The sequence below is a fragment of the Folsomia candida genome, unplaced genomic scaffold (assembly GCF_002217175.1).
Source record: "Folsomia candida strain VU population unplaced genomic scaffold, ASM221717v1 Fcan01_Sc002, whole genome shotgun sequence".
Lineage (NCBI taxonomy): Eukaryota > Metazoa > Arthropoda > Collembola > Entomobryomorpha > Isotomidae > Folsomia > Folsomia candida.
Window position 1 is genome coordinate 5109394 of NW_019091194.1, and position 22345 is coordinate 5131738.

A 22345-nucleotide genomic window follows, 5' to 3' on the forward strand; every position below is an offset into this window, starting at 1 on the left:
TGATCCGGCTAATTGATCCACCATTAATACACCCATCTATCACGTATTCCATTTAATTAGTCTAATTGCATCATTATGCAAATTACATGACTACTTTAGTAAAATAAACTAATTCTTTAAAAAAAACTTAGGTGAGGCTTGCTTAAAAGGAGGAAACAAGAGGTTATCATCGTGTAGTAAAATAATATGCTACATCAATGTTCATCTCATGATTTATAATTTTAGGTGAATACAACAACAAATTATATGCGTTTCGGACCATTTGCCTCGCCGTGGGCCTGATTAATTGTTCCATACAAATACATATATGTATATATATAGTATGTGCGCCATATTGATGGTTGTACCTAAATATACATAAGTTGCAATCTTCGTTACTATTCGATTCTGCTTATACTGATGGCCTACATGAATATATTTCAAAGATAGGTCGAAGTTTTTAACATTTAGTGTTCTGAAATATAATATTACAAACTAACTCAAGCTTCGTACATTACATCACCAATAGATTATGGATAACGAAATTATCTAACTAAATCCTGTATCGTTTCATATGAATTATTACTGCATATGTGTATCAAATGCACTGAGCGCTAATAAATTTTCAAGTTATTTTAATTATTTGAATCATAAAATGGCCCACGGCGAGGCAAATGGTCCGAAACGCATATAATTTGTTGTTGTATTCACCTAAAATTATAAATCATGAGATGAACATTGATGTAGCATATTATTTTACTACACGATGAGAACCTCTTGTTTCTCCCTTTTAAGCAAGCCTCACCTAAGTTTTTTTTAAAGAATTAGTTTATTTTTTTGTTTTTAAGTCTCTTTAAGTTGTCATCAATAATAGATACCAAATTAAATCTCATTAGCCTGGATGCGTTACATAATATGCAATTAATTCTCCAGTGGGTGTGAATGCGTGGAACACCAAATTAAATTCCCCTATCACCCGTGGACTAAAGGGCAAGAAATGCATCAACATCATACATACATGTATTTTGTATGTACACACACTTAGAAATCTGGTATAATTGAAATCTCAGTGGTTCCTATTGCTTGCAATACGATGACGCCAGCGGTCTAGCTCCGATTTTGACGAAAACACGATAATTATGTATCCTTAGATAAATGATTAAACACGTGTTTCAGGATTTTTCGTAATGCTCAGTTTAAACAAAGTTATGATGGAAAACGTGAAAGAGAATTTGCATTTTCACCGTGAAATTTTTCTCACATGGGAGAAAACGAAACATGATTACGTCAGAGCATTAGTTATGAATACCATTTTTGTAGTCATTTCTGAATACCGCTTGGTACTATTTTAATACTGGATTTCTAAAAGTGCATATATGTACATACATATTTATATGTTTAGATATTTGCATATGTAAGTGCAGAGCTTACATGTTTCTATTGTGCTGGTTGCTAATAGAAACGAGTATTTGTTATAAGTAATGAAGAAACATTACAAGCAACGTAACTGGCTGCAGATGCTACCAAGAAAACTTTTTCATTTCTTGTCCGATTTCGCTCGGGTTTGTTTTAAATGACGCGTTATAGATTTCCGCACATTAAAACATGGACGAGTCACAACCTTTGCATGGGAAAAGTGAATTTGCCAGTCGTTTGAAAGTTTAAAATCGATTTAAAATGGGTTAAAATAAGATTGTCAAGTCTCTAGACCTGACGGGCATCATCTACCCAGCAAGGTCTGCACGATTGCCTTTTACACCATTTTGATACGATTAGCCGTTTTGCCACAATCTTGAGTGGAATTTTGGGAGGGGGGGTCTGTTTGCATACTTAGGCTTCGCCGTAACCATGCATTTTTTCAAGAGGTCATGGTTACTATGCCTCACCTAAGAATAACATTTTTCTAAACAAACCATTGCATTTATTTCTTATGTAAATATTACTTAATTAAACAGCTTAGTCTCTATTGCTTAATTATTTTTTAATTGATTTCATCTTCTCTTCAGTGAAATAGATGTATTCCGAAAAGTCGCCAAGAATAAAACATCTCAAATTCTTATACGAATATGAAAATCATCCAACAAAAACAACAAAAACTTACTCCAACCAATTCGCAAAACTTCTCCATTTTACATGGAGCCCGATTGCCGTTTAGGATTTTACAAGTTTGTGGTTTCTTTCCATTGTCAATTAAGTCCAATCACAATGTTGTTTTCTCGCCTATTCAAATTCAGTACAAGGCTTGGTTCAAATCAGTCCCAACGCTATGGCTTTTCGCCTTAATTCTGACTAACATAGCTCCGATATTTTTTGGAATTTTCATTGAACATGATTCACGATTTAAGATGCCGTCAACCAATTCGTCAAAAGATGGCCAAACGGTGTTCCATATAATCAACATGATCTGGTACGTTTCTTCCATTGTTGCCCCAATTGGACTCAGGCTTGACATGTTATCTTGGAGGAGCCACTTTGTCTCATTTTTTGACGACTTTGTGTCTGTGGTAAAATCTCTTGAAAATTGTACTATTTTCACACCATTATTGCAAAAACACCAGAAATCTGTCAGGATACAATTTATTCTTCATTTAATCGCACAAGTCACGATTACGATAATATTTTCTGCGATAACTACAAGTTACTCGTTAGGATCAGTAGGGGAAGAGTCCGCATTTAAATTTAACGTTGTAGCAGCTCTACAAAACTTGTCTTTCACCCTGAATGTTATTTTGATAAATTTTGGATTGCATGCCCTAATATATTTCGTGGCCAATTATAAATTAATTATGATCCTACTTTTAGCCATGCTGCGGAACAAGTGGCAACACAATGAGGCCAGAAGTGTACACAAGTTTGAAAACATTATAAATTTGTACTTTTCTTTAGAAGAAAATGTGCAAGAATTTAGCTCTATTTTTGCAAATATACTTAATATATATGTCTTATTCAGTTTAGGATATCTATTATTCTGCATGTATTTTATTCTTATCCTTAGTAAGATTAAGAGCTATTTATTGTGTTGGATAACCGTTGCGCAATTGTTACGCTTTACTTGTTACTTTTACTGGTTGGCAAATAGTGCGAGTGAGTTGGAGGAAAAGAGTAAAGTATTTTGTAAACTGCCAAAACGCATGTATTTTAATAAAGGATCTAGCTATGCAAATTTTGGGAAAGATATTGCGGCTGTAAAGTTGGGAAAGTTGTGGGGGGACGAGGTATGCAGATAAGTATTTGCACATTTATTTATATATTTAACCGTCGTCTCATGCCAATAAAGTTAAAAATTATCTATTGTGGCCACACAGAATAGCCATGATTCAAGGCGGTTTATGTCCCTCGATCCAATTACAATCGGGAACTCAGTACTGGATTTGAATTTACGTCTTCTCTTGTCGGTAAATTATTATTTTTACAATGCAAAATTTACATGCATGCGTATAAATGAAAATTTGGAATTGTCTTATTTTTAGATGATTGCAGCAATCGTGACATATTTGGTGATAATTGTTCAGTTTCAAGCGATCGATATGGCGTAATACAGCAAATCAGATGAATCAGTTTTTATTTTGCTAATATTGCATGTCATGTCATTAATTAATTCAATAATTGGGATACATAATGCATAATCGGACATAGCGCATATTGAGACAGTGTGATAAACATGAAAAATGTTTTTTTCGTTTTTTTTGTTTATAATTTATAGCTAATTTATTGTAAGTTTGTAGATGTGTATACTTATATTAGCTACATTAAATTGTAATAGATTTTAATCATAATTTATAAAATAAATTTTTACAGAAGAACAATAAACATGAGACACATGAAACATGAGACATTTCACTTGTGCATATATGAGACATCTGAATGTGCAATGTGAGACGAAATGAGAAGGATCTGCAAATCTGGAATTTACTAAATCGTTCAGCTTTGACAATGACAAATTGTCATTGACAATGTTTGTCAATAATGCATTTATAAGCACATTACAATTAAATACAATTAAATTAGCTTGTTCAATTGTATTATACAACTTAAACAATGACACGAAAATAAACACAGTTACCAACATTCACTCAAACTTTAGGTCCTTATGTGATATTTTAAAATTTTAAACTCGTGAGTTTAAAAACTATGTTAAATTTCTGTAAATAATTCAAGTCTTGGTTTTACGATGATGCAGTAATTTAAGTGGTAAGAGAAGATAGTCATAAATAATATAAGCATAATTTAACAATTTTCTCAAATGAAATAGATTTACATAACGATATGGAATTGGAGAAAGTGTGGAGAGATTTTTTCGTCAAGGCGGATATCCTGCCAGAAATTGCAACCCGGTACAGCGTGATATTTAGGGAAAATCGAATAACTTTTAAAATGCTGGAGGATCTAGATAGGGTGATATTAAGAGAGATGGGGATCGTCGCAGTGGGGGATATAATCGCAATATTGAGATATGCCAAAAGTTACAAATATGAAAATATGGAGGTATGCACATATGTATCTATTTTGTAATGTTGTAATGACATTTCGTATATATTTATACATAAGTATTTGCATGTTTAATTAATAATTTCCAGGTAGAAGTGAATTTTACTCTTGAAAATACGAACCCTGATAAAGACACGTTGGCGCTAGCTCGTCAAGAAGTTGCACCACCATCAGAGAAAACACAAGAGAAAGTTTCCGTCGAAACAAATAAAAATTTGTGTACTGATGTCACCATGATGATGGATAACATAAATAATAAGGCTAGTTGTTTGTGGGCTACGGCAAAGCGCAAAAGTCCTCTTCTTCATGATGATCAACGATCGGAGAAAGTTCCTAAGCAGAATCTTGTCGCCTCAACGGTTGCCAAAGACGAAAAAGGTGTGTTGCAACTCTAATGTATCTACATTATGTTTTTTTAAACAAATACAATTCCTGAAATTGTTTTATATACAGGAGCTGTCATCAAAACGAAAACTGTCGTTACGACAAACCAGGAAATTGACAAACACATTGTTACCTATTGTAAATCCTTGCAAACTAATAATGCCAAGAAATCAATCGGTCAGTAGTAACCACTTAATAATCACCACTAATTTTGCAGCATTAAGTATTCGTTTTTGTTTCTAGATAAATCTACGACTTTGAAAAAAACAAGGCATCCGAAAAATGTAGTCCTTCCCTGTTTCAACGATCCAGATGCTCTAAAACCCAAGCTCTCCCCACCCTTAAGTTTAAAAAAGACTGAGCAAGAAGTGAATTGCGTCATGATATATCGGCTTGATGATATACAACAGTGGGCACCGGTGGGCATAGGGAGAGTGGAATTTGTCAAGGGCATTATTACGTGCTATGAATATAATGAGGAGGATACCAGCGTGATTTCAGATCGAGTCATATTTTCCTCAAAAATCGGACGAAATACGGCGTTTGAAACTTCTAAGGTGATACGCACAATATTTAAATGGTGGACCTATACTATTAGAATTGGGTTTGTTGTACATATATTTACTAACTTTTAACTTTATGTACAGGAAACGTTCATCAGTTGGACTGATCTAAATTCTGAACCCAATACTTCTGTCAGCTACGGACTGAGATTTAAAGACAAGTTGGGGTTCACGCTAATACTGAACAAAATTCGAGATTATTTGCCGTGCAAGCCGAAAATGGTTATGAATTCACCAATTAAGGTTAAACATAATGCCGAATATCGGTCAGAAGCGAATGGTCTCTCTTACGCCTTGGCGTCTATGCAAGGGTGGCGACCTTCAATGGAAGATACTCACACTGCATGCCTAGATCTCAAAGGAATGAAGAACGAAACGTCATTTTTTGCAGTTTTTGATGGCCATGGAGGGCATCGTGTATCATTCATCATCGCCAAGAAGCTATCACGACAAATTCTTAAGCAAATAAAATCTCACGATTATAAAGATTATAAAACTGCACTAATTAAAGGATACAAGAAACTGGATAAAAAACTTGAAAAACTATCAAACTTGAAAAATAACTTTGCCAATTCTTGCGGATCTACCGCTGTGTCAGTATTAATTGATAAGCATTCTCTGTACCTTTCAAACCTCGGAGACTCACGTGCCTTACTATGCTCATCGGAGGGTAAAGTTATATTTGCAACCGAAGATCACAAACCCATAAATGCTTCAGAGATGAAAAGGATTTATGATAATGATGGGTTTGTCATGAATCGACGAGTAAATGGAGACTTAGCTGTGTCAAGAGCATTTGGAGACTTTAGGTGAGTTCTTGTCCATAATTTCAAAAATGCTTAATTCATTAGTTTTCAACGAATTGATTGCAGATTCAAATCTGGAAGTAACGCTGATAACTACTTGGTATCCTCCACACCTGACGTCACTCATTTCAGCAGATCTGCTATTTTCTCAGGTGGTTACGCCATTCTAGGTAGCGACGGCGTTTTCGATGTTTTAAAAAATGAGGACCTTGCGGAAATGGTGCAGATGAAAATAAATGAGGGAGTCGACTTGGCAGTCATTTGTAATCAAATTTTAGACTTGTGTTTAGCTAAGGTGAGATTAAGAATTGCAAATGCACTTATTGTCATTGTTCACTATACACGAAATATTTAGACGGGTTATCTTACTTAATAATAAATTATTTAATATCTTTCAGGGAAGTCGGGACAACATGACGGTGCTTCTAGTGAAATTGAACAAGCAAGTTTCAAAACTTAATGACAAGATTTTGGTAAAATAATAAATTATTTGCAGTAACTTAATGCCTAATTACTTTTATACATATATTTACTAACTTTAAATTCAATAATTACTTAGTCAATTAATTAATTAATATAAATTAGCCAGTAAGGACATTTTTGTAACCTGTGACATCTTAAATCTAGACTGAATTAAATATATTTATTGTGATTTAACAAAGTTTGATAAATATAAGGGTTTAACTCATCAACAGTAATGACACGGTCTGATTTAGACAATAGTCCAAAATCGTAAGAGAGGTCATTTCATCGATAAAATTCATCCCAAACCTTATTTTCAGGGGTTGAAATGAATGCGCTTTAGTCTTAAGTTGCGTCCTTCTCTTAAAACCACACAGCATTTTCCACTTTGCAATAACCACGTTCGACTTTGAATGTACGAACCCTGCCGACGCGAAATCAACCCCAATAACCAATAGTGCATCGGTTAGAATCAATGGGAAAAATATGAAGCCGGGCATTGGAATTGCATCGTGCAGTTTGATGCAGACGTACAGCACAAAAATCAATGCGTTTGAGAACAATGCGAGCCCAATCGGGATGAAGAAATCTTGAAAGGTTGCATTCATCTGCTTTACCAGGAGTTGAATTTGTGCGTAATAGTCAAATACGGCAATGATGTCAGCTTCCTTTGAATGAGAAGATGATGAACTTATAATGACCACATCGCTATTTTTGTGAGGAGACAAATATTTAGAAAATGGGTTTTACATAAAATATAGATATGTTAAAAATTTAGTAAATTATATACTTGTACAACACGGTCAAATATTTCTTTAGCGACAGAGAAAATCCAAGCATAAAATTTCCCAATGCCATTGCGCACGGCATAGCAACCTACATAAATGATGCACATTAGTAAAACTAAGCACATGAAAAATTCAAAATATACAAAATACTTAATGTACATACATGAAACCACATGGATCCATCAAACGTTACCCCCATCATAGTCACTGCATACTCGAGCTTCCCATGATAAGTTGACCTGTTGGTCATGCACTTATCCATCATCGATCCAATATACGGGGGTGTGCAAGGTTGCATACACAAAAGCATAAAAATTAAAAACCCGAACGTTGCTGTTGAAGCGGTTCCTGTGCCAAACACTAAGAAAGTGTAGACTGACCCTTTTCGAATTAAGGGGTCCATCCCAGAAAATCCTTAAAAGTACAAAGTACATATGTGCATAGTGTAAAAATTCCATACTGATGCCCTTGTAATTTCAGTACACAAACCTACGCTGGAGTAGATTTTTCTCAAAGTTCAAGAACGCATTCAACAATAGTAAGAAATCTGTTTCCCAAATGTAAAAAGTCAATCGGGAGATTCCACAGCAAGCGTATGCGAATATTACGACGAGTGATTTCAGACAGTCGGGCAAGGTCATTAGCTGGTAATGCAGGCCGAGATGCGAGCACATCACCATGAAATAGGTCAAATGCAACAGAAGGGTCAAAATGTATGCTTTTCTATGAAATTTCCCAATTAGTTTCACAGAGTTTGAATCGTTGTCCCACTTGTAAGGGACTGAAAAGCAAAGGTTGCACAATGTCATGGCGCCCACCCACCAACGAAAATATGCTTGACCTTTGGATAACATTTTGGAAGCCGTGGGAGAATGGACAGACAACACCAACGAACAAAGAGAAATGATGCCTGAATTTGGGTGAAAGTTGAATTTTATTGAAAAGTGGAAGCATATTCTCGAGAACCTTATTACGCAATTGGTTGGTTATTTATAAGTACATGTATATGTATGCACATATAGACATATGCATTAAATGAAAAATTAGACCAGGCCGCATAAATTTTATTGTTCAATGTATGTGCTGCGATCCATCTACATAATAGAAAATGTATACACAGCTCTATTCCAGTGTCTCATAAATTTGATGGCAATTTCGTACTTCGTATATATGCTTACATGAAACTGAGGAAAATTATAGAACAGAGCTAAATAATAATTATATTCCTTATCCCTCCAAATTCCGTCAGTGTACTTGTGTTACTTCCATCATACATTAAAAAAACGACAAATTTCACGTTTTACATATATTCATTCTTAATTCATTTATTTAAACTAGTAAAATATATATAGATATGTATCATTGAATATTGATTATTTATTATGACCAATCAACGACAAGGCGTTGCTTAAATTAATGATTATGTTACGATCACGTTCATCACTGGTATTTACTTTAACCGGACGCAGAACAATAATAGTAAACTAAAGCAACAGATATAATAAAATATTGGAAGCAAAGTGGTGAAAATTATGAATTGAAACTCCCATGCATTACCGACATATATACATAAATATCTACCATGTCATACCGTTGAGCGTCACTATGGAGGAACTCTAGTACGAGAAGTTCGACATTTTTTTGGTTATCATAGGCTAAAACAACCTTGTCTTTTGGATAAATCATGAATAATATTATCAATTTATCTCGCAACAAAGTATCTTTGTCATCGAAATTATTTTAAATTAGAAGGTCAGCTAACGATGATATCCTTACTTTAAAAACTGGATGTCATTATTTAAAAAACAGAACTATATGACACGCTAGAAAGCATTAATAATCTTGCTCATGGATCGACGGACAAATTAATCGCAATAAGTAGCTTCTGTTACTTCTGCTTCACCTCATTAATCCAGAAACTCGAGTAAAACTGACACAAGTCACATGATTACAAATAAAAGGCTGAACCATGGTGTCATGAGAATCATTAAACTAATGTTTAATAAATTATGGTTAAATAAATCTCCTAAAGTTATAAATTCCAGACATTTGAAAATTTGCACAATGTTTGGCATTAATCCAAAATGTAAATCACTATTCGCCATTCATACAATGACCATTTGCGGTTAAGCGAGTTACTCCCTAAACATGCTAAGTTTACAAAACACATATATTCTTTGTTACTTACTGGATTTGGGGTGTCACTTGCAACTGTTTCCGTATCAATGGGACCCCACAAAGAAACGCGTATTACCTCTTCTAAAGAGCCAATTGTCAATTTTCCAAGCACACAGTTTAATCATGGCAACAATGACAGCATTTTCCATGTACAGATTTCTGCAAGTGCAATACATTAGCGGAGATGAGTTTCCACTTTCTCTTAAAATAATGAATTCAGGATGGATAGGAATTTACTCGCTTGCCACGATCGGATTATACCAATTTGGTCGTCATGGAGAAGAAATCCGAACCTTGGTAAATTGGCTTTTGAAATATGTTGAGGACCAACAGGCCGCTCCGAAAGGTGAGAACATTTGCATAAATATATACATAAATTTAATCAAAATTTTTCATCGTTGGATAATTTTAGTCCAAAAACGACCAAAATCCAGGGAAGAAATCGCACAAGAAAAAAGGTTGACGAGATATCTGACCTTTGGCATATCATTATTCGCCATAACGCCGGCCGCCCATGCCATCTTGGTTTACGAGAGTCCGTGTGCTCCACATTTCTCTAGTTCGCTCTACTTTCCTTGTTCTGGATTTCCGAACGGGACTGGCAAAACGTACCATTTGTTGGAAAAGATTCCCTTCATCATGATCGAATATTACCTGACCACCGTCATCTTTACGACCATATCATTCAACTGGGCCTTACTGTTTCTTGGAATCTCTTGGATATTGTACGAGTTGAAAAAATTGGAGTGAGTTTATTTTAGTACTTCAAAATCATACAAGTACCTTAGTTATTTATTCATGATTCTATAACACGATTGAACTAGTCATTGTCTGAAATTGTCGAATTCATTGTTTACATATTTACATAAACTATTTACACATCCAATAATCCAAACGCTGTTCATGCGTAACCCACAATGTAGGATTATTAAATTCATCAAACTCAACCTACTTAATTCTGAGGGTCGAAAGCTTTGTTTGCACACGTGTCGGTATATTTAAGCATTTTCGTTGATGTGTTAATTTTAGGGCAAAGTTGACTCACAGCCCACGCCCTGGTGGATTCCCCACCGGACAATACAGGGTTCTGGAAAACATTATGAAACTGATCAACTCTTCATGTCGTCCATATCTTGCCACGTTTTCGACCATTCTATTTGCCGTGGTGTCTCTTCTTCTCTTTGGGGCCATTCGTGTCTGGCATCAAGATCCGGGATCCAACCTTATGTTTCCGGCCTGCGGACTTCGATGCTTTTATGAAGGAATCACACCTTTAATGCTGTCGGGTGAAGTGGTCAAGAAGAACAAGAAGGTGATTGCACAGGGCAAGCAGATTGTGTACGGACGGTGGATTTTGGATCAGAGCAGAAAGAGAAAGCTGGAGAAAGTTTGGCTGAATTCGTGTCATGGATTGAGATGCGAAGCAGGCTCGTTGTTCACCTTTGAGAATTCTATTGTCATCATATCCCTCCACAACACGATGCAGCTCACACTCAATTTCTTGGTCACTTTTTAAACGATGATATGTACATATGTCCAACAAATATAAATTCAAAATTAGATACTTAATTGCAGTAATTGTAACTACTCAAAATTACTTAATTATATTGTAAATACTCTCAAGGTTACTTAATTGTACTAATTGTAGTTACTCAAAATTACTTAATTGTAGTAGTAATTGTAATTTCTCGAAGTTGCATAATTATAGTAATATGTAGGATTTATTCGTTTAAGCATAAAATTGTACTCGCAGAGAGTTGAAAGATATTATTAATGCGCGGAATATTATTATTTTGCATACATGAATTTGGGAAAATCTATACGACTAGCGCCGTACATAAGTGTCCCTAATTGTAGTAGTTGTAATTGCATATGTAAATGCATGGTTATATAAATAAAATAGTTTAACACGTGATGTTTATTGAAGCCTTTATATGTATGTTTCTTTGGTCTTTAGCTTTATTCATTTTGCTAGTACTGATACAAAGCTCGTATTAATTTGATACATTTTTAATGCAATTTAATTAATTTTTGTGCACGATCCCAAATTGAGGGGCAGTGATCCGGTTGCAGGCTGACTGTCGGCGTAACCATGGTAATGCATGGGTCGCTGGCTGGCATCCAGTCTGGCCAGAACGTACCAAGCCGGACACCGATAAGCATCATATGTACCGGATCCAGATACGAGTTGCATTACGTAGGTTGAAAGACGAATACTGCTCCAGTGGAAATCTGGGCCGGCGGAATGCTATTTAAAAAAATGTATGTATTAGATAATTTGCATCAGATAGTGCACAGTTTGTGTGGTCAAACCCCAGGATTGGTGAACTTGAAGTCATTCAGCAGGGATGTCGGTTGTTTTACGACGACACTGTTGACGTTCTTGCTTCCATAGTCGGATGGAATTCTGTTTCGCAACCAGGTGTTCCACGACGCCCTGTTCCACCCGGAATATCCAGAATCAACTGCAGGGTCCAGGACATGCTTGCGTTGGAAATCTGCCCAGCTTTGTCCTTGTGTAAATATGTAACAAGTATGGGGTTATTATCATAGTCCAAGGTATGCAAATATGAGTTTATTTGCGTGCTTTACCTTGACACTGGGCAATAGCCAGAGCAATCAGGAGAACTATTTTGGGCAGGGATGACATTGTACGATGCTGAAGGTAACCTCGGATCTGGGTAACTTTGCAATTGGAACATCTGTGTTAAGTACACGAGCCAATCTGACAGTACTGGCGATAAATTTGGATTATGAGAGATTAATTGAAATTTTTCATTGTTTTACTGTTTAAAAATGACAGACATTGATTAATGAGTAGATAATTAACTGTACATAATTATGCAAAATGTTTATTGATGGCAAGATATGCATAAATATAGAAATTTTGTAGTGTGTTAAATGTTTATATAAAATTGGGAATTGATGTTACCCAATTTAAGATTTAGGTAGTATTTACTTATATAGAAGTTAGTCATTAAATAGTTTTACACTCCACCGTTTTTCTAAATATTTTGATACCTCTCGATTAAATAAGTAGTTACAAAATGTTTCTTACTTAAAGTATACATAGGTTTACATTATTATTCTTATGCTTAGCTTACGATATCATGCATGTACAATTCATAAAATAAAAATTAAATCAAGGTATTATTACTTCCAATTTGTTTCATTGCGGATAAAATTGAAATCCAAATTTGGGTCCTAATGTAGAAATATTTAATAAATTTGTGCTACTAACAATAGAGCATGCACCATGTTTACGTAGACGTCTGTCAAAATTTATCTATCATAACACATAGTACGTAAATTTCCGTTCTGGACATACATAAACCCAGTTATTTGGCGTCATGCTAGATAAAATATCGTTAGCAATTGTCGTCTGAAATTTCAAATAACCAACTAAACATGTATAAACAGTGCTAATAGAAATGTGTCAAGTTTAGCGACATTTTCAAGCGTCCCATTATTTACTTGTCGCCATAATCTATTATGAGATATTTATCACATGTCACTGCTTTGAAAGCATTGTTTTGCCTGGATTTAAGATCGGACGTTTCTTCATTTTGAAATCAGATCAATGTCAGTTTCTCAAGTTCATTTTAATACCTGTCTGTACATATGCCTGAGGTTGTCAAATTTATTTTAAGGTGATGGAAGACTGTAAATAATTTAATAATTCATGACAAGTTGAAATTAACCCACTCGGAACTCCCTTTCCGAGAATTTATAGGTTAGTTTGAGATTTTTTACTAAAAAACGTAAAAGGTCATGGTCACGAAGTTTTCCCTAACGTCTAAAGTGTAATCTAACTTTTATTCTGCTGCTAATTTACTTATTCATGAAACACCGCAGCGTAAAAATACGCTTCAAGGACAAGGAGATTTTCGACATGTATTATTATTTCAAATATTGCTCGTCAATATCAATAACCATGTCGTGGATTTGCTTGGCAATAAAATGCTTCTTATGATCTAAAACATTCCAAAAATTAGAGTAAATCGAACCAATGATAATAAGGACTAGTATGAGGGTGACATTTCCTCTAGGATTACGTAGCATGAAAATATGCTGTAGAGGTCACACATAGGAATTTCAGGCCCAAGCATTTAGTGTTCATTGCAATCCATAATGTCAACAACTTTTTAATTGAGGTTGAATTCATTCCAACGTTTTAAATTGCGAATTTCCTCTGTACTTCCACTGCCTACCCAAGCCATTCGTAGTTTTGTCACATTATACAGAACAAGTGCTGTCTTTCACATTTTTCCGATTTAAATACGTATTACCAAATTATGAAACAGGTTTATCTTTCTGTATTTCTTTTTCCTTCAATTTTTGCACTATGCATTGGCTGTTTTACAATGTTCAACAAAAAAATTCCACAGCCAAGCTCAACGACTTTTTTAGAACCCTTAACAGAATGTGGGGAACCTCTGGTACTTGATAGAAAAAAATGTTGGAAGGTGTCTCTATCGACATGCGGTATAGCGAACCCCCCAAAACGGAGGGGGAAGTGGGCCATGCAAGTGCTCCAGGCTGCCCAAAGTTAGTTAAACACGTGTAAATAGCATGCAAAAGCGATAATCAGTGCTAAGTCCAAATCTAAATTGACTAATTGTGATTATTTAGATCATATAAAGGGTACCCTTGGGTCACGTATGAGGGTCGCTGTTATCTTGCCGGGTTCCAAGCCATATGTCCCCATAACATGAAAATGTTCCTGGTTAAAGGAACCTCACAAGGAGTGTGCGACTGTAAGTGTTTTCATCAAGCATCAACCAGGAATCACTGTCACTTGGCGGATCAATTTGTCCACCTGGCAAATGTTAACGGGACGTGCTACCCCGTATTTTCTCAGGTATTTATTTTGTGATCAAGCACATGAACTAAATTTATAAAGTCGAATTTATTTACTCTGTTTACAAGGGTCCTTGCTCCCTCAAACACCAAATCCTGATCGACAACGAGGGGAATCCGACCTGCGAGCGTAGGCAGTGTGAGGACACATACCTTATTCAGAAGAATCCAAACTATTACGCCTTCTACGATAATGTCACCAAACATTGTGCCGTTAATCAGGGAAAATGTAGCCCATTTAACTTTTATATGACTGACGAGGATAACTGGATTCCAGTGTGCAAAGGTCTTATCAAAGCAGGGCCGACACAACCATCACCGAGCAAATGTCAACACGATTACGTTTTGGACGATTGCTTGGGAGAATTTGATAGTGTGAGGGAAAGAACAAGAGCAGTACGGAAGCAAGGAAAAGTGTTGTGTCATTGGGTGGATGATTATTGAAAGTATATCCATATAGAAATATTGTGCATTTGATTTAAATATTTCAAATAAAGTCTTAAAATATACTTCAGAAATTTATTACACACCCACCATAAAATGCAATATATAATGTTACTTCATGTCTATAATGGCATACATAGTTACTAAATTATGATGCATATTTTAAATTAATTTGCTAATCAGTTAAATATGTACAAACGCTCATCATCTGAAGACTATTGAGAGAGACTTATCAACTGACCACTAATCTGACTAACGTGATTGATGAGATAAAATGTAACAATTAATTAAGCTTAATGAATCATGCTTATCTCGAGACAATTAATTCACTTAAATTTAATGTTATCGTGCATTAGTGTTACGCAATCTCAAGTTCACTCTGTCGCGTACAAATTGTCGAAGTCGTACACATTGATCACAACTATTCACAACCACAACGCTACTGGGAATCAATTGGAAAAGATGGTTAACAAAATGGGACTGATATTTACATTGGTTGGAGTAATTAGCCTGGCTCTGGGTTAGATGCATAATCAAATAAGTACTTAATCCGAAAATACACAAAATATCTCATTTTAATTTTACCATTTTGTCATTATTCAGCAACGTTGGGATCGCCATACCCAAAGGCAAAACAAGAAGACGGAGTTCATACAAAATGCACGCAGCCTGGGATGTTTTCTCTCACATTTGGTAACTGCTTATCTAAATACGCAGCCATCCTTTACGCTGAGAATTATTCATTCCATGATACGGGTTGATCATTAGATGATGGACCACTGCCTGGAAGAACTGAAGCTGTACTGGACGTCCTTAAAGAGGCCAATGTCACGGCAACATTTTTCGTCTGTGGTCAAACATACAGCGACCTTCACTCGGTCGAAGGACAAGCCACCGTCAGAAGAATTATTGCCGAGGTATAAAAAAACTACGCACGAATATCTAATACTACTTACATAGTTTCAGAGTATAGAAAGCAAAAAAATTATTGAAATTAGGGTCACCAAATTGGCATCCATACTTGGAGCCATCCCTACCTTGCTGACCCTTGGCGGTCTGTGGAAGAAGTGACAAATGAAGTGAAATCCGTGGCAGATAAGCTGCTGGAAATTACTGGGAACCGAATTCCAATAATGCGACCCCCATACGGTGCTTATAACGACTCCGTCTTGGACATTGTTCGTGGGGAGTTAGGACTCGAGGTCATCATGTGGAATGTCAATACGCTGGACTGGAGTCATCCCGGAGACACAGCTGCGGCTATTGAGAACTATAAAATAGAGACGAGTGGATCACATCCTAGCGTCGATTCTTTCATTGCGTTGCATCACGATCCGCTCCCAGGAAGCTCAGAGCTGGCTGTGGAAGCGATCCGATTTATGATTTCGGCAGGATATCGATTTGTCACGGTGGGGGAATGTATTGGGCTGTAAATATCTAAAGATGAAGTATGCAATGGAACAATTTCTGGTTGCTTTTTATCATTCACGATAAATAATAAAAACTGATATTAATAAGTAATCTTAAGATTAGTTGTCATGTTTTATAGAATAAATCTGTACACAGAATAAATCGTGAGAATGGCATATACTTATTTATGTATGTACTATTAAGTCAAAAGTATTGTAAGGTTCAAAAAACGGTTTTTTCTCAGTTGTTGTCCATACGTGTTAAAATTCCAGTTAACTCGATTTTCAAACACGATTGCATACTTTTGCTGGCCGTAAAGTATGTATGTATATTGTAATGTTGTTCTGTATTGCGTGGTGTGTAATATGTTGTTCTCGAATTATATGTAATATTATGTGTGCAAATGAGGAGATTGGTCAAGTGAATTATATGAAACTGATGTTTTGTACATTGTTATGTTTCAAATAGATTTTCTAAGTTTCACGCATACTAGGTAGGTACTTACATATAATACACTTTAGATACTGCATTTTATAAATGGTGAACATAAAACTGTGCGATACGCGGCATGTACAGCAATAAAAATGCAATTTATACTAATGCTTATCATACACATACAAAGGTATTGCATAAAAGGTATAGTATGGCAGAAATTCAAACTACTACACATTTATTGTTATGTTGTATACTCGGGTATTAGGAAAATCCTTAGCAACATAGGTACATAATTAATGCCTAATGAACTAGAAAAAATTGCTTCAAGCTCAACGAAGTACATATTCTACACAGTTTTGGAACAGCAATACGAAAGAGAAGATATCTTTGCCTTTTGGTTCCAAACAACCATGTTCTTCAGATGGTTAAAATATTTAGGGTCCAACGAGGACCCACTGCAAACTGCTGAAAGAGAGGTCCTATCATGTAAGGAAGTTGAAATAAATTGTGTACACACTGTAAGCAACTAAGGCATTTCTAACTGGTCAGACATTAACACGGCTCATAGAGGACTCAACGTTCCAGTGACCATACGCCATTCTTGCTCCAATAAGAACAATAAGGGTGTCACCAAAATTGAGACATCGCATCATGAAAACATTTGGACGATGGTCTTTAATGAGCACGCTGAAGGAGTTCCAATCGTCCTTGTTCACGGGTTTCTACTCGGATGGGGAAGTTGGGCTGCAAATATTGATTCACTTACTAGAAATCATCCAGTGTACGCGTTTGATATTTTAGGCAAGTTTCGTAGCTATATAAATAAATGCATACACTCTTTTTAAACAGGGTTTGGCCGGAGTTCACGCCCACCTCAACTACTCCCTTCCGACTGGGTGGATACGTTAGAACAATGGAGGCTTTACTTAAAAATTGATAAAATGGTTCTTGTTGGCTTCAGTGTGGGTGGGTACATAGCAGCAAAATACACCATCAAATATCCGCACGGCGTGGCCCACCTAATTCTTGCCGATCCGTGGGGATTTGCTCCCATACCGGAACCCATTCCAAGCATTGCCCAGTATCGGACACCTTTCTGGATAAAATATATTTCTCTTGGGTCAAAGTATTTTGACGTTTGGTGGATGCATATTCGACTTCCTGGTCCAATAATAGGACTGGAAGTATTGTCAAGATCCATGTATGCAGATTTTATAGGAAAGTATGTCGTGTTGGGAGTGGGAGGCGTTGACGCCTTTAGGAAATATATGCTCTACTGCAATGTGGGGTTACCAATGTAATAAGAAAAAATGTAATTTTGGTTAGATTACCTTAACTGTTAAGAGTATGTAAATATTCTAGGGGAGAAGCCGCCTATCGTGAAATTATGTCGAGCATAGTCTACGCTAAAGAGCCGCTCCATGATAAGATGCACCTGATAAGAAAGGACATCGGGGTTACCTATATTTATGGCGAGAGCTCGTTCATGCCACATTTAGATTTGGGGGATATTTTCAATGCGAGAGGATTCGATGACGGAATCAAGGTTTATGTAAGGTTTTAATTAATTAGTTGTGAAAGAAATATGACGATGCAATACATGTAATAAATTTCATAATAAAAATCATTTTCAGGAATTTCCTAATTCTGGACATGACGTTTTTTTGGATAGGCGAGTACACTTTAATAACCTCGTAAATGAAATTGCTGCAAAAATTATCAAGTTATAATTTATTATTATACTCCAGTACGTAAAAGAAAATTTGCCATAAAATCTTATTCGTGTGCATATGAGTTTCAAGAAGGGACTAATTATTTTAAATGATGTGTATACTTATAATGAATTGTTGCTAAAATTAGCTATTTTCACTGAGATCGGAAAAGTAATATTTAAATCTCGTTATTTTTCCATTACCGTTCCATGAAGTCGATCCTATTTCCTACCAGGTCAGAGGAAAAGTAGTGTGACCAGTTTTCTCTAGTTTGAGAAACAATTTATCCAAAATTCCATTTCTGAGGAATAGCGCTGTACATTCCAATTATCCAAATTATCCAATTACCCAATCATAGATATTCATTATTTATTTAGTTGCATCTGTCGTATAACAATATTAATAATTGGATACAAAATGTCAAACGCCTTTGGTAAATGTCACGGCCAATTAAGTACATACGTATTTATGTATTCGTATTCAGGTGTGTTATCCTTGTCTGATAATAAGATCGACATATTCCATCATGTTGACTCTGTAGGGAATTGCAATTAGTCATGATCATAATTTTTTATATCGACCTTTCTACTCATCGGTAGCGCGTCAAATTGACCCCGTCAGATTTCCCCGCGACAGATTTCCCCGGTCATATTGACCCCGCGACAGATTGACCCCACGTCATATTGACCCCGCGACAGATTGACCCCACGTCATATTGACCCCGCGACAGATTGACCCCACGCCATATTGACCCCGCGACAGATTGACCCCACGCCATATTGACCCCGCGACAGATTGACCCCAGGCCATATTGACCCCGCGACAGATTGACCCCAGGCCATAGATACAGGTACTACTTAATGTGTTTACACACAAATAGTTAATTTTATTTCCTATTTAAAATTTAAGTCTAAAATATGTATTCCACTAAAAAGTATACATACATACATAATGTAATATTTTAATTGTTAATATGCAAATTTCTTAATCTATTTTTATTCTCATTTTAAGCTAAAAAACCTACAGTGCAGACTTCATATAGCCCGAGTCATGTTTGTTAGATTTTCTATTATTTGGCATCAAATCCCTTAACACCTTGAACTTTCAAAGCTGTGTGTGCTATCCAGAAGTGGTTTTTATCACCCATACCAAATTTCAGATGGAAATAACAACTTTTAAAAACGATATGGGTCAGCCTTCAGGGTCACTCTGGTTACATTTTGCTCACTTTTAACTTCATATTCTATAATGAGAAGCCATTAAGTATTACCTTGCCGATTTCATCTTTTTAAAGCAATTTCTAAAAATCGGTATGGGTCACCCCATAGGGTCGCTCCAGATAAAAATTTTACCAATTCCTTTTCATATTCTTCCAATGGGACCTATAAGCAACATCTCTACCAAATTTCAGTTTGATATGATGATTTTTGAAAAATCAGTATGGGTCACCTCATAGGGTCCCTCAAGATAACAATTTTTCCAACTTGAATTTTTCCAACTTGAATTTTTGTGCATTATAAGCCATTAGCAACCTCTGTACTAAATTTCAGCTCTCTACGATAATTTTGAAATTTTGGTGCATTATACCACACCAACTCCGACGACCCCCACCGGTCAACCACTGGGCCGATTTCGCCCATCTTCGAACTCGTCTCCTAACTTTGTCCAATATGCATATGGTAAAAATTTCAAGTCAATCGGTTCAGCGGTTTTGGCTCTATCGTGCCGGACAGACAGACGGACGGACATGACGGTTCCATAAGCCCTGACTCGGGCTAAAAATATAACAATTTGTCAACAAAGTTATGATTGAACATGCGTATGGTACGCTAGTGGACAATGTCCATGGGACATACCTATTTATTTGTGTATTAACTAATAGTTGCCGGGGGTCAATCTGTCGCGGGGTCAATATAGCGTGGGGTCAATCTGTCGCGGGGTCAATATGACATGGGGTCAATCTGTCGCGGGGTCAATATGACCGGGGAAATCTGTCGCGGGGAAATCTGACGGGGTCAATTTGACATGGATTCCTACTCATCAAGCTAAACTGCGAAATAAATACTTAGATATTTATATGAATTAAATAGACAAGTACATAAATATATTTCTAGACTATCTGCAGTAACCACTTTCAATAAGGAGGATTTGGCATGTTCATATAAGGACCTCAGTTTCATCTACTATTTCAACCTCAATCCGAATTCTGAATCACTTTTGGGATTCAAAATCATGGGGGTTCCTTTGATTCTGAGACTGATCCAATTTCTGGGATACTTTCCCATCCCTTTATCATCCACGTCTTGCATACCAAAAACGAAAGTCATTAACGAGAACGAATCGGAATTAATCACGAAGAATTTCAAATCCAACTTTACCTCGTCAAAATCACTCCGTTTTCTATCCCAATCCTGCCTCATAATCCTGGGATCACTTTACACCTTGCTTTTACTCTGCGTTGTTTGCATTTTCTTCTTAAAATTTAATTATTGGGTGATAGCTGTCCCAGGATTTTGGGGAAAGGGTCGTGGCATCTTCTACTCTGCAGTCATACTAAAAGCTCTATCGCACATATTATGCTGCGTTGTTGTTAAGCTCGACATGATTTATCGGCGAGGAAGACTGAGAAAATTTTACAACAGCTTTCTCTCCATGATTGATTCTGTAGGAGAAGCCACCGGCGGATGTGAGGCGAGTTTGAAAACCAACAGATATCAGAAACGGTTATCGATCAGTACATATTTATTCCTTGTCCTTATCACTGTATGGAGTATCGAGCTCTTTCTTACGTTGCATGGTAGAGAGGGTGCCTGCTTCAGTTACACTTTCGCTTACGTAACCCCACCAATAATGGGATATTACCATTCCCTCTTTCCATTCCTTGCGGTCTTTTTCCTAAATTGGTATTTGGAAAGTTTGAAAAGAATTAGTTCCGTGGTGACCAATAAGCTGCGATATATGCAAAGTGTGGAAATTGACAAATGTACAAAAAATTCAAAAAATGAAAGTTCTTGGTACTTTCACCATAATAATTTTAATCTGAGTAATAGAATGGAAACTCCTCAGTCCATAAGTAGAGATAGTGAAATGTTAGTCAATATTTATAATGTCGTGAGACAACAAAGTCTCCAGTTTAACCGAACGTTCGGATTCTGGATCTCTCTCGACATGGCGCATAGCTTGTTGAGGATCGTTTTCTCGGCATATTTTATTGTGTCGTTGATGTGTCAACCAATCTCGGCTTTGCGTTCCATTGTCCAGAACATCTTGACGGTGATTGTTTATTTCTACCTTTTGTACATGATGTGCAAGAAGGGATCAGATATTGCGGGAGAAAGTGAGAAAGTTGTTGAGGCGTTGGAATCCTTAATGTCTTTGGAGAATGGACAGGTTCGTACTACAGTAACAATTATGTATAGTAATTTGATAAAAAGTGAGATTTGCAAACTAAAACAAAGCTAAATTTCTATTATGGTCTCATTGGCAGGACATTCACGGGCGACTGAAGCGAATAAAGATAGAAACAAACTTTTTCAATGTCGACTTGAAGATAATTACACCGGTAAGCTCAAAAATCTAATCTTGTGAAAATTGTACTAATTGTAAGTTATTTTTGTATAGCATGTAAATTCGATTAGTAATTACACTCTAAAAATTATAGATTCTTGGAACCGTGACGACCTACCTACTCGTCTTGATACAATTTCAGACTGGAGATTGTAAAAGTGGGAGGAATTGAATAGCGGTTTAGATATATTTTAGTTTAATTTCACATTTCTAAATTAAATTCCGAATTTACAGATATATTTGCATAGATGAATTCATAAGTATGTACA

The 22345-nt window shown here is 36.1% G+C and overlaps 7 protein-coding genes across 7 annotated transcripts; 6 read left to right on the plus strand and 1 right to left on the minus strand.

Moving 5' to 3' along the window:
• Positions 1 to 1918: 1918 nt before the first annotated feature.
• LOC118434477 lies at positions 1919 to 4019 on the plus strand. The gene is made up of 3 exons (XM_035848141.1): positions 1919 to 3194; positions 3285 to 3374; positions 3450 to 4019. The coding sequence occupies exons 1-3, from the start codon at positions 2046 to 2048 to the stop codon at positions 3513 to 3515; spliced, it is 1305 nt and encodes a 434-aa protein (XP_035704034.1). The 5' UTR covers positions 1919 to 2045; the 3' UTR covers positions 3516 to 4019.
• Positions 3917 to 6912, plus strand: LOC110843652. Its single transcript, XM_022089655.2, has 8 exons — positions 3917 to 4170; positions 4232 to 4464; positions 4557 to 4845; positions 4921 to 5028; positions 5095 to 5408; positions 5499 to 6223; positions 6287 to 6515; positions 6619 to 6912. The coding sequence occupies exons 2-8, from the start codon at positions 4246 to 4248 to the stop codon at positions 6700 to 6702; spliced, it is 1968 nt and encodes a 655-aa protein (XP_021945347.1). The 5' UTR covers positions 3917 to 4170; positions 4232 to 4245; the 3' UTR covers positions 6703 to 6912.
• A 4653-nt stretch (positions 6913 to 11565) lies between these two features.
• On the minus strand, positions 11566 to 12371 carry LOC110844761. Its single transcript, XM_022091043.2, has 3 exons — positions 12241 to 12371; positions 11962 to 12161; positions 11566 to 11896 (listed from the first exon to the last, which is right to left on the minus strand). The coding sequence occupies exons 1-3, from the start codon at positions 12296 to 12298 to the stop codon at positions 11669 to 11671; spliced, it is 486 nt and encodes a 161-aa protein (XP_021946735.1). The 5' UTR covers positions 12299 to 12371; the 3' UTR covers positions 11566 to 11668.
• Positions 12372 to 14104: 1733 nt separating this feature from the next.
• LOC118434207 lies at positions 14105 to 14952 on the plus strand. Its single transcript, XM_035847101.1, has 3 exons — positions 14105 to 14196; positions 14281 to 14509; positions 14578 to 14952. Exons 1-3 carry the CDS (start codon positions 14105 to 14107, stop codon positions 14950 to 14952), a joined length of 696 nt encoding a protein of 231 aa, XP_035702994.1.
• Positions 14953 to 15323: 371 nt separating this feature from the next.
• LOC110844689 (peptidoglycan-N-acetylglucosamine deacetylase) lies at positions 15324 to 16524 on the plus strand. Its single transcript, XM_022090958.2, has 4 exons — positions 15324 to 15472; positions 15556 to 15645; positions 15721 to 15869; positions 15951 to 16524. The coding sequence occupies exons 1-4, from the start codon at positions 15415 to 15417 to the stop codon at positions 16383 to 16385; spliced, it is 732 nt and encodes a 243-aa protein (XP_021946650.1). The 5' UTR covers positions 15324 to 15414; the 3' UTR covers positions 16386 to 16524.
• Positions 16525 to 17465: 941 nt separating this feature from the next.
• Positions 17466 to 18527, plus strand: LOC110843227 (1-acylglycerol-3-phosphate O-acyltransferase ABHD5). Its single transcript, XM_022089188.1, has 4 exons — positions 17466 to 17598; positions 17647 to 18094; positions 18160 to 18349; positions 18432 to 18527. The coding sequence occupies exons 1-4, from the start codon at positions 17466 to 17468 to the stop codon at positions 18525 to 18527; spliced, it is 867 nt and encodes a 288-aa protein (XP_021944880.1).
• Positions 18528 to 20577: 2050 nt separating this feature from the next.
• Positions 20578 to 22345, plus strand: LOC118434525 (putative gustatory receptor 28b). The gene is made up of 3 exons (XM_035848269.1): positions 20578 to 21899; positions 21997 to 22071; positions 22171 to 22345. The coding sequence occupies exons 1-3, from the start codon at positions 20742 to 20744 to the stop codon at positions 22246 to 22248; spliced, it is 1311 nt and encodes a 436-aa protein (XP_035704162.1). The 5' UTR covers positions 20578 to 20741; the 3' UTR covers positions 22249 to 22345.

Coding starts and splice junctions, on each gene's coding strand:
- LOC110843227 (XM_022089188.1), top strand. CDS start 17,466: ATGGTCTTTAATGAGCACGCTGAAGGAGTTCCAATCGTCCTTGTTCAC. Junction 17,599..17,646: donor GTACGCGTTTGATATTTTAG/GCAAGTTTCGTA, acceptor CTTTTTAAACAG/GGTTTGGCCGGAGTTCACGC. Junction 18,350..18,431: donor ATGACGGAATCAAGGTTTAT/GTAAGGTTTTAA, acceptor AATCATTTTCAG/GAATTTCCTAATTCTGGACA.
- LOC118434525 (XM_035848269.1), top strand. CDS start 20,742: ATGGGGGTTCCTTTGATTCTGAGACTGATCCAATTTCTGGGATACTTT. Junction 21,900..21,996: donor TGTCTTTGGAGAATGGACAG/GTTCGTACTACA, acceptor TCTCATTGGCAG/GACATTCACGGGCGACTGAA. Junction 22,072..22,170: donor ACTTGAAGATAATTACACCG/GTAAGCTCAAAA, acceptor TAAAAATTATAG/ATTCTTGGAACCGTGACGAC.
- LOC110843652 (XM_022089655.2), top strand. CDS start 4,246: ATGGAATTGGAGAAAGTGTGGAGAGATTTTTTCGTCAAGGCGGATATC. Junction 4,846..4,920: donor GGTTGCCAAAGACGAAAAAG/GTGTGTTGCAAC, acceptor TTTTATATACAG/GAGCTGTCATCAAAACGAAA. Junction 5,029..5,094: donor TAATGCCAAGAAATCAATCG/GTCAGTAGTAAC, acceptor TTTTGTTTCTAG/ATAAATCTACGACTTTGAAA.
- LOC110844761 (XM_022091043.2), bottom strand. CDS start 12,298: ATGTCATCCCTGCCCAAAATAGTTCTCCTGATTGCTCTGGCTATTGCC. Junction 12,162..12,240: donor GGCTATTGCCCAGTGTCAAG/GTAAAGCACGCA, acceptor TATTTACACAAG/GACAAAGCTGGGCAGATTTC. Junction 11,897..11,961: donor TCAAGTTCACCAATCCTGGG/GTTTGACCACAC, acceptor TTTTTTAAATAG/CATTCCGCCGGCCCAGATTT.
- LOC118434207 (XM_035847101.1), top strand. CDS start 14,105: ATGTTGGAAGGTGTCTCTATCGACATGCGGTATAGCGAACCCCCCAAA. Junction 14,197..14,280: donor AGTGCTCCAGGCTGCCCAAA/GTTAGTTAAACA, acceptor GTGATTATTTAG/ATCATATAAAGGGTACCCTT. Junction 14,510..14,577: donor GCTACCCCGTATTTTCTCAG/GTATTTATTTTG, acceptor TCTGTTTACAAG/GGTCCTTGCTCCCTCAAACA.
- LOC110844689 (XM_022090958.2), top strand. CDS start 15,415: ATGGTTAACAAAATGGGACTGATATTTACATTGGTTGGAGTAATTAGC. Junction 15,473..15,555: donor AGTAATTAGCCTGGCTCTGG/GTTAGATGCATA, acceptor GTCATTATTCAG/CAACGTTGGGATCGCCATAC. Junction 15,870..15,950: donor TCAGAAGAATTATTGCCGAG/GTATAAAAAAAC, acceptor TATTGAAATTAG/GGTCACCAAATTGGCATCCA.
- LOC118434477 (XM_035848141.1), top strand. CDS start 2,046: ATGAAAATCATCCAACAAAAACAACAAAAACTTACTCCAACCAATTCG. Junction 3,195..3,284: donor GAAAGTTGTGGGGGGACGAG/GTATGCAGATAA, acceptor GTGGCCACACAG/AATAGCCATGATTCAAGGCG. Junction 3,375..3,449: donor ATTTACGTCTTCTCTTGTCG/GTAAATTATTAT, acceptor TCTTATTTTTAG/ATGATTGCAGCAATCGTGAC.